Source organism: Pituophis catenifer, unplaced genomic scaffold (genome assembly GCF_029215685.1).
Source record: "Pituophis catenifer annectens isolate HBS135680 unplaced genomic scaffold, rPitCat1.0.hap2 SCAF_7, whole genome shotgun sequence".
Taxonomy (NCBI): Eukaryota; Metazoa; Chordata; class Lepidosauria; order Squamata; family Colubridae; genus Pituophis; species Pituophis catenifer.
The window spans coordinates 42326137-42336377 of NW_027256887.1; the positions used below are offsets into that span (position 1 = coordinate 42326137).

Below are 10241 nucleotides of genomic sequence, written 5' to 3' on the forward strand. Positions count from 1 at the left end.
GAATGTTTCCTCTTTCCTGAACTTTAGTTACATGCCTGTTTTATGGGTTTTTAAACTCTCAAACAAATTGGGAAAATTAGTACTTTATTCTGATTCTTATTTCTGGATATTACAGGCAGAAACTATTTTTGCATGCCACAAAAGCTATGACTCTGTTCAAGGAAGAATGTGTCAACAAATATGAAACCTTCTTAGACAAGGCAGAAGATTGGATGAGGCAAGTTGTTCCTTTTTTTGAGTAACATTTAACATTACTGTATTGTATTATAGCAGCACATATTAACAAAAGTTATACAATACTTTCATATAAATTGTATTTCTTTCCAGAAAGATGCTTCTTCTAAGGAAACAGTTACTAGGTCTTAGAAAATTATGCTTTGATATTGAAGAAGAAGTGTCCAAATACCAGGACTATGTAAATGAGGTGATGTTCTTAATTATTCTAAATTAATAGCCTTTTCCACTACACCTTGAGTTTTTATTGCATGCATTACAGACTCCAGTATTAATTTGGTAATTTTGGCTCAACTTTTATTACAAGAAATATTAAAGCAAAGAAACATTTAGCAATATTTTAATATAGAAAAATATCCAATCATTACTACACTGCATTTCTATAATGCAGTCGAGGAATAAGCAATTTGCTTAGTAACATGAGTGGGATCAATACTTGTTTTAATAGGCTATGTAAAACAATAGTAACAATCAGTGATAAGTATTCACCAGAGTGGAATTCTTTTGTATCCTTAAAATCCAGTGGTTATTAATGGGAAATAAATATTTGTAATATGGTGGTTTTGTTATTTACATGGATTTATGCATTCATTGCAGTTAGATGAAACATTGCCCCATAAAATGTTTGCTGCTTCCAGTGGGATCAAACATACATTTAATCCAGTTTATCCAAGTTCAAACACCTTGGTGGAAATGACTCTTGGGTAAGAATTTTTATTTGAACCAATAGGAAACTTTTATATGCTTTCTTCATAAATATAATTATGCTAAAACTTAAACTGATTGATCTTGCCAGTTTCAGAAGTTCTATGTCAGGAATATCTGTTCTCTAACTTAACTTGTGATCTGTTACCACCTGGCTTGTGACCAGTTACCTGAGGCATCATTTGTTTCTACTCACCCAATCCAGTCTGGCAGGAATGTCTGCTGGTGGGGACTAGGAGGTGTGCCATTTTTGCCATGGTGCCTGTGTTCTGGAACATTCTCCCTTCAGAGATAAGATAGCCCTTATCCTGTTTCTCTTTCATAAGGCCTGCAAGACCTGGTTATGTTCCTGCCATGGGGCCCAAGTGTGTTAAGGGTCCTCTTTCCCGGTTGTATTAACATTTATGGTTATATTTTTTTCTCAGCTGCTACATATATTTATATTTTTGTATTGTGTTTGTACTTGGTTTTAATTGATTCTTCATCACCAAGAGTCACTCTGGTTTGAGATAGGTGGTAATAGAAATTGAATGAATGAATAAACAAACAAACAAATAAATATTATTTTTATTTATTTATTTATTTTATTTATTTTCAATTTATATACTGCCCTTCTCCCTGAGGACTCAGGGCGGTGCACAGCCAGAATTAAAAACATGAAATACAAATATTAAAAACAATTAAAATCTATATAAATTTGGCCCAAAAATTTAAAAAACCACAAACCAATTAAACATTTAAAAAATTTAAAAAATTTCTTCCTAAGCCAGCCCGGCTTGCTGGAAAAAGTGGGTTTTAAGGGCACGGCGGAAGGCACTGAGGTCTTGGATTCTCCTTATCTCTGGGGGCAACTGATTCCAGAGGGTAGGTGCCCCCACAGAGAAGGCTCTCCCCCTGGGGGTCACCAGCCTACATTGTTTGGCTGATGGCACCCTGAGGAGGCCCTCTCTGTGGGAGCGTACGAGTCGCTGGGAGGTCATCGGTAGCAGCAGGCGGTCTCGAAGATAGCTAGGCCCTATGCCATGGAGCGCTTTAAAGATGATAACCAACACCTTGAAGCGCACCCGGAAGACCACCGAGAGCCAGTGCAGCTCGTGCAGGAGCGGTGTTACATGGGAGCGCCATGCTGCTTTATACTTTAGATTATACTTGCTAGATTATACTTGCTAGATTAATTTGCATTGCAGAAAGAGAGGTGAGACTGGCTTTAGATATCTGGGACAAGGGAGGGGGGTTGCCCAGCAATTTATAGAGAATTGCATGTATCTTCACTGTTCTCTACTGTCATCTTGCAGGAGAGCAAAATTATTAAATAGTTATCTAGCATATCTATTTTAATAATAATATTCAGATGAATAAGGATAATGGTTCAAATTTTATGGTTTTCAAAAAAAAATCACCATTGTACATGGGCATTTATTTTTTTCATATCTACTTTTCCTAAGACACTTCTACAATGTTTAGTGAATAATACCAGAAACATTCCATACTTATTTTAACATGGTTCTATTTATTAATTTATCTGTTTATAGTATGAAGAAACTGAAAGAAGAAATGGAGGGTGTTGTTAAAGAACTAGCTGAAAATAATCATCTTTTAGAAAGGTCAGTTATCCATACTATGCTGTAGCATATATCCAGAGAACTGTGAAGTCAGATTTCAAGGGAATTATCTGGATGGAATGCAAAACCACGAAGGGAGAGAGTTGGATGAGAAATAAGGTGCTGGAAAAGACTTAGAGATATTTGGAGTTTCCCCATGTGCTTGAATAAATGTTTGTTAGAACATAGTAGGAGTATTTCTGCATAACATTCAGAGTAGTTTTCTTCTACAAGTAGCTCAAGAGATATGTAAAGAAACAGTGGGTTAAATAGAGTGAGCATGTAGCCCCAGGATAGGCAACCACAGATTTCCCCAAATTGCAGTTCTTGTAATCTATGTCTGTTATCTACAGTGGTACCTCAGTACTTGTTGTTAATTGGTTTCAGGAGGTACGATAAGTACTAAACAAATTGCGTGACATACCACCTGACCTTTTGTTTCGGCCGGGAAGAACTTTCTGTCTGTCCCTTTTCCTATGTCAGCATGGCCAACTTCCTATCTGCCCTCTGTGGCCCTCTCCTGCTTACTTTTGCAGCAACCTTCCCTGCATGGCTGACTTCCTGTCCATTCTCTCTCCTTTTTTAAAATATTTTTTTATTTTTTAATATAATACATACCATACATATTTTGTGGATAGTGTATTGATTGGGTCAAATCTTTTTTAAACGATGCTAACAGTAATAATACAAATAAGTATGCATAATCCTGATCTTCCAACTTCAACAGTACCATTCTCTCTTTATAATTCTTTATCATTTTTTCCATTAATTCATTTAAACATAAATAACATTTCTTTGTGCCATGTATTTGTTATCCCCTACTATGCTTAATATTATATATATTTATATATTTTATATATATATATATATATATATATATATATATATATATATATATATATATAATTTAATATAAAATAATATAAAATAATTATATTATATATATCATATATAGGCAGTTCAGTGGTTCGAATCCCTAGTGCCATGTTATGGGGTGAGCTTCTGTTACTTGTCCCAGCTTCTGCCAACCTAGCAGTTCAAAAGCACGTAAAAAATGCAAGTAGAAAAATAGGGACCACCTTTGGTGGGAAGGTAACAGCGTTCCATGCGCCTTTGGTGTTTAGTCATGCCGGTGACATGACCATGGAGACATCTTCGGACAGTGCAGGTTCTTCAGCTTTGAAACAGAGATGAACACTGCCCCCTAGAGTCAGGAATTACTAGCACATATGTGCAAGAGGAACCTTTACCTTTACCTTATATATCATTATTCCACCATAATTTCAATATCCCAAATGTCTAGGGCTACTAATGAGGCCAAATATTAACAAAATTTAATCAATCCCAGGAATATAAAATTATTTCTTCATTTGCCTTTATTATCCCCTGTAGATCCATTTTGTAACAATTTAATAAAGATTACTCAATATACCTTTTTTGTTCCAGTCTCAATATTTAAAAACTCCAACTTAGTAAAATTCAATTCATCCCAAAATTATACCTCCAAATCCCCTACATTTATAATCTTTAAAATTCTTTAGTTGTTTACAGCCTTGTGATTTTCCAATTGCATATCTTCCCAATTGTCCAAATTTTAAAGTCTTATTTAGCTTTTCTTCTTTTCTCTTTTCTTTTATCATCTTTCTTCTTTTGCCCCGTAGAATGTTCTGTCAAGTAGCCTTAAAAATCCAAATCCAAATTAATCCACTAGGTTCCTCCGATCTTTCAAAACCATAATCCAATAGCCATTTTCAATAAAGTTTAGTTATTTGCAATTTAATTCATTTTAGAAGTCTTCAAGAAGAAAAAGAAACTCATTAAGTATTTTCAAAATATCCAAATCGTCTTCTAGAATAGAGTCAAGGTCAGGCTGTCTTCCAGGTGTTATTTACTTTCTTCTATTTTGTGTATTAGACTTTATGTGTATTGGACCTCACTTTCACTAAGTACTGACGCTGTAGTGCTCCTCTTCTTCCAGTAGATGGCTCTCCTGCTCCCAAGTCCAAAATTAAATAGTATGTCAAAAAGAGCTGATTATCCAATAAGTCCAGGGGGTTTAAAAATACAAATAAGCAAGAAAGTTTCTCCCAAAAAAATCACCTTTCAAATTATTTAAGCTTTTTTTTTAGGCTTTCTGTATTTCAAGGCTTCCCTTGGGCATTTCTTTTACCTCTTAATTTTCAGTCTTCTCCGTGTGTCTAATCTCCGCTTCCTTAACTCTTGGAGATTATTTTTTAAAATTTTTGTACTTAAATTAAATCTATGGAGTAAGAGTTGGAAGTTATCTCACCCAGTTTCAATGCTCTGTCCACGAACTGCTCCTGCACAAATCTTATGGTCCCATAAGATTTGGCAGCTTGTGACTGCCAAAAATGGCGGTCATCCCTGCTGCCATTTGGGAGAGTTTGCTTTGGAGCTAACGAGAAAATTGCGAGTTCCTTGTGGTCCATGAAGTGCCTCTCCTTTCTTCGCTGCCCCTACAAGGTGGCTTTGACCCCATAGGGTCTCTCAACAACAGTTACCAGCTGGATTTCATAGGACTCGGTGGAGCCCGCTATTTTCCAAGCCGTTCTTGCTGTGATGTCAACCGGAAGTCACTTCCTGTCCATTCTACACGGCCATCCCACTCTTCCTATTGTAGTGCACCAAATATCAAACAAACAACAAGTACCAAGACAACATTTTCAAAATGGGTTGCGGACCAAATTCGACAAGTTTTGAAGCAGTTGAGTACTGAGGTACCACTGTACAACTATTGGTGTGTCAGTTATGTCTTACCAGAATTGTAATCCAAAATATCTGGAAAACACTAGATTGCTTACAAACTCTACAGGCTCATTTGATACCAGCAATTTTTTGGCAGGGCGGGGGGAAGGAGGCTGCACTCACGTTAGGGTATTCATGGAAGAAAAACAGTTTGTAAATCATGTGTCAGATTTCATAGATGTGTCCAGGTAGTTTAGTTGACACTGGTTTGTCACTGCCACCTTCTAGGATATATTTTTATTTTACTATAGCCCTGGGATTCTTTGTCTCTCATTCAAGTATTAATCAAACTTTCCCCTACTTAACCTTTGAGCCAGGGAAGGTGCTTTCATCTACCGTGTTTCCCTGAAAATAAGACCGGGTCTTATTTTCTTTTTTCTTCTTTGGGGGGATGACTTTTTTTCCCATTTCTTCTGCTTGCTCTCAGCAGAGCAGGAGGCCATGTGGTGTGCTAGTGCCGCTGCCGTGACGCAGGGAAATGGAGCTGCCCCACACTGGCTTACCTCAGGTTCCCCACAGCCAGGACAGCCAGGCCCCAACACCTGCCTTGCCTTGTGGCAATAGCTCAAACAGCCCCATCCAGCAGGACCCCGCATGGCTGCTGGCCCACTTCTTTTGATTGCTCATAGCCACAATGGAGCAGGAGGCTGAGTGATATGCTGTTGCTGTGGGCACGATACAAGTTGGTGTGGAACTGCCCCATGTGCCCGTATCGGTTTATCTCAGGGCCCCTGCAGCCAGGCCATGCACACCCCAACAACTGCCTCATCTTGGCGGCTGCGGCACCACCCACCCCTTGGCCTCCTGCTCCATTGTGGCAGTGAGCAAGCGGAAGAAGCGCCCACGTGAGCTCTTGCTGCACATGGCTGCTGCTGCTGCGAGGCAGGTGTCAAGGCATGGATAGCCTGGCTGCAGGAGCCCTGAGGTAAGCCATTACGAGACACGTGGGGCAGCTCCACCCCACCTCACCTCATGGCTGCAACACCACGAGCAACCAGACAGACTGGCCAGCCGGCTCTTAATTAGGGCTTATTTTGGGAGTACTGCTTATATAAGGTGCATGCATAAAAACATGCTAGGGCTTATTTTGGGATAGATTTCTTTTCAGGGAAACGGTAGTAAGACATCTCGTAAATATCAGTGCTTTATAAACTAGAGATATATAAATCAATCACAGTTCAATTTGAATTCAAGATTCAAAAATGGCAATATTTGAGTCAAACTTTGACTCAACCAAGTTTCAAGCATATGCTATAATGGGAAAGTTCTCTCTAGTTCTTTATATTTTTTTTATGGAATGTAATTTTTTTTGGCAAATATAGCAGAAATATGGAAAGAATAAATCAGTGCAGAATGGGTCAGATTCTAAATAATAACAGCAACTTTTTTAAAATATAAGCTCTTACTAAAATTCAGAAAATGTGCCATTCTCTGACTAAATGCTTTTCTAGGCTGCCCGTTCATTGGCAGTGTTAGCCTCTTTAATGACTGTTGCACAAGTTGTATGTGCAACTTTTTATTTAAAAAATGCATTTGAGATGTATATTATTATTATGACAGATATAATACACTGACCTAAAGTGTTTATACACAAGCATACTATCTCAGTCCACTACAACCTAAGACAAAACAGAGAAACAAATAGTGTAAAGATGGTTTATTTCTGGATGGTTTATTTCTAAAATTGTTGAGAAGTAGGACGAACATAAAGGGGGGATGAATAGCATAAGAAGTGCAAGCCAGCAAAACCCAGAATTTGTACTGTAAACCAATAGATTGATAGGACAGAATAGCAGTAAAATCGGATGGATTGATGGAAATATAGAATATCACCCAAGGAAAATCAATCTGGATTTTTTTAAAAAAAACAAACCTTCCTGAATAAATTTTAGCAGTGAGAGCAAACAACGAAGTGGCCACACTGCCTCCCACCCCCCCACCCCCCGATGTTCTTCCTAGGCAAGGTTTGTTGAAGTGTTAACAGTCATGGGAATTCTGCTTATGGCAGAATGGGGATTTGTGGGAGTCGTCAATCAACTTTTCCCAACATTGTTCACATGTAAACAGAATGTTTAGAACAAGAAACAGCAGATTCTTGCTTCTTCAAAGCAAGAAACAGCAGATAATCCATCAAATATCCACATCCTTTACCATCTTAAAGCACAATATTTCTTTCAAAGCTTTGCCTCACTTTAGGTATTACTTTGTTTATAACCTTGCGGTTACATCTCTAAGATAGTCTAAAAGCTAAGTTATGTAATATTTAGCATAGCGTTATTGGTAATAACTGAATTGTGTTTTTTAATTTAGGTTTGGTGCTTTGACAATGGATGGTGGCCCGCGAAATGTAGATTGTATGTAGCTATATATTTACCATTATAGCTTTATTGACTTTGCACAGCAAGAACTTTTATATGCAAAAAGAATATTCTCTCTTTGCATTTCCCTCAGTATTTAACAGAAATATGTAAATATGTATATACTGTAAATATGTAGACTTTATGTTTTGGTAATGTTAAAAGTAGTTTTAACATTTTCCATAACATCAAGATTTTCCCCTATATAAATATGTGTAGCAGCATATTGTGGCGATTCTGAGTACACTGACATAATTTTAAAAGTTCTTATTTCATTTTTGTAAGTGTTACCGGAAAAATTGTGGCCTTTTGAACTATCATGTTCTTTAAAAAATGATGAGGGTTTCCTTTAAATAATTTCAATAAAATCTCAGTAATGATAATCTAGAATTTCCCGTTTTGTTGTGAATATACATTTGTCACCTGTGACAGAAATATTTTTGGATTTTAAAATCATTCCTATTCTAGATGTGCTGATACTTTATTAAAAATGTAATTTTTCTAATTGGCACTTAGAGCTAAATTCAGCCTTCATTTGCTAAATTGCTAATTTGCTAAATCACAAATAAATTGCAAACTTGAAACCTTTTAAAATTATTTTCTTTAAGACAACACTATTTCAAATTCAATGAATCATAATTTTTATTGTTAAAAAGGTTATATGTGTTTTTAAATATAATTTTAAATCCTAGCCCTAACATTATAACATGGAGATTCATAATAAACAACTTTGGTACAGAGAATATATTGATTCCAATCATTCAAACATTCTAATAAAATATTAGAAAGTTGTTTCCTTTTTTATTTATTTATTTATTTATTTATTTATTTATTTAATTTGTATACCGCCCTTCTCCCAGAAGGGACTCAGGGGGGTGAACAGCCAAAATTAAAAAACATACAAATGCAAAAGTTAAGATAATTAAAAGAATTAAATCATTGGCTACCCAAATTTAAAACCCCAAATCCATAAAATTTAAAATCCCAATTAAAAAACCATTTAGGCTAGGCCGGCTTGATGAAATAAAAACGTCTTCAGGGCTTTACGGAAGGTCCGGAGGTTCGGGATCAATCGTATTCCAGGAGGCAGCTCATTCCACAGGGCGGGTGCCCCCACAGAGAAGGCTCGCCCCCTGGGGGCCGCCAGCCGACATTGCCTGACCGACGGCACCCCGAGGAGGCCCTCTCTGTGAGAGCGTATTGGCCGGTGGGAGGTTATCGGTAGCAGCAGGCGGTCTCGCAAATACCCTGGCCCTAAGCCATGGAGCGCTTTAAAGATGAGAACCAACACCTTAAAGCGCACCCGGAAGACCACCGGGAGCCAATGCAGCTCGCGCAGGAGAGGTGTTACGTGGGAGCGCCACGTCGCTCCCATAATCACCCGCGCAGCCGCATTCTGCACCAGCTGGAGCCTCCGGGTGCTCCTCAGGGGGAGCCCCATGTAGAGAGCGTTACAGTAGTCCAGGCGTGACGTAACCAAGGCATGAGTGACTGTGCACAAGGAGTCCCGATCCAGAAAGGGGCGCAACTGGCGTATCAGGCGAACCTGATAAAAAGCCCCCCTGGCCACGGCCGTCATATGCTCTTCTAAAGACAGCCGTGTGTCCAGGAGGACGCCCAAGTTGCGAGCCCCCTCTGTGGGGGTCAGTGACTCGCCCCCAATAGCCAGAGATGGCACCAGCTGGCTATACCGGGACGCCGGCATCCACAGCCACTCGGTCTTGGAAGGGTTAAGCCGAAGCCTGTTCCTCCCCATCCAGACCCGCACGGCCTCCAGACACTGGGACATCACTTCGAGGGCATCATTGGGGTGGTCTGGGGTGGAAATGTACAGCTGAGTGTCATCAGCGTACAGATGGCATCGCACCCCAAAACCACGGATGATCTCACCCAGCGGCTTCACATAAATGTTGAACAGGAGCGGCGAGAGGACCGACCCTTGCGGCACCCCGCAAGCAAGGCGCCTCGAGGTCGACCTCTGCCCCCCTGCCAACACAGACTGCGACCGGTCAGAGAGATAGGAGGAGAACCACTGCAACACGGTGCCTCCCACCCCCAGTCCCTCCAGCCGGCGCAGCATGATACCATGGTCGATGGTATCAAAAGCCGCTGAGAGGTCTAACAGGACCAGAACAGAGGAACAACCCCTGTCCCGAGCCCTCCAGAGATCATCCACCAATGCGACCAATGCCGTCTCCGTGCTGTACCCAGGCCTGAAGCCGGACTGGCACGGATCTAGATAGACGGTTTCATCCAGGAACTGTGGGAGCTGTCGCGCAACCACACTCTCCACAACCTTCGCAACAAAGCGAAGGTTGGAGACCGGACGATAGTTTGCCAAAACGGCCGGGTCCAGAGAAGGCTTCTTGAGGAGGGGCCTCACCACCGCCTCTTTCAAGGCGGGAGGCAAGAAACCCTCTCTCAGAGAAGCATTTATAATCCTCTGGAGCCAGCCACGTGTTACCTCCCGGGTGGCCAGTACCAGCCAGGAGGGGCACGGGTCCAATAAACATGTGGTTGCGTTTAACCTCCCCAGGATCCTGTCCACGTCCTCAGGAGTCACAGGGTCGAACTCATC

At 40.0% G+C, this 10241-nt stretch overlaps 1 protein-coding gene across 1 annotated transcript in view; it reads left to right on the top strand.

The window, feature by feature from the left end:
* Positions 1–8406, top strand: part of TBK1 (TANK binding kinase 1) — a 37889-nt gene extending 29483 nt beyond the window's left edge. Inside the window, exons 17-21 of the mRNA XM_070946616.1 lie at positions 116–221; positions 332–424; positions 832–938; positions 2472–2543; positions 7617–8406. Coding sequence (XP_070802717.1) covers positions 116–221; positions 332–424; positions 832–938; positions 2472–2543; positions 7617–7668 — 430 coding nt within the window. The 3' untranslated portion in view covers positions 7669–8406. The remainder of the gene's footprint in view (positions 1–115; positions 222–331; positions 425–831; positions 939–2471; positions 2544–7616) is intronic.
* Positions 8407–10241: the final 1835 nt, after the last annotated feature.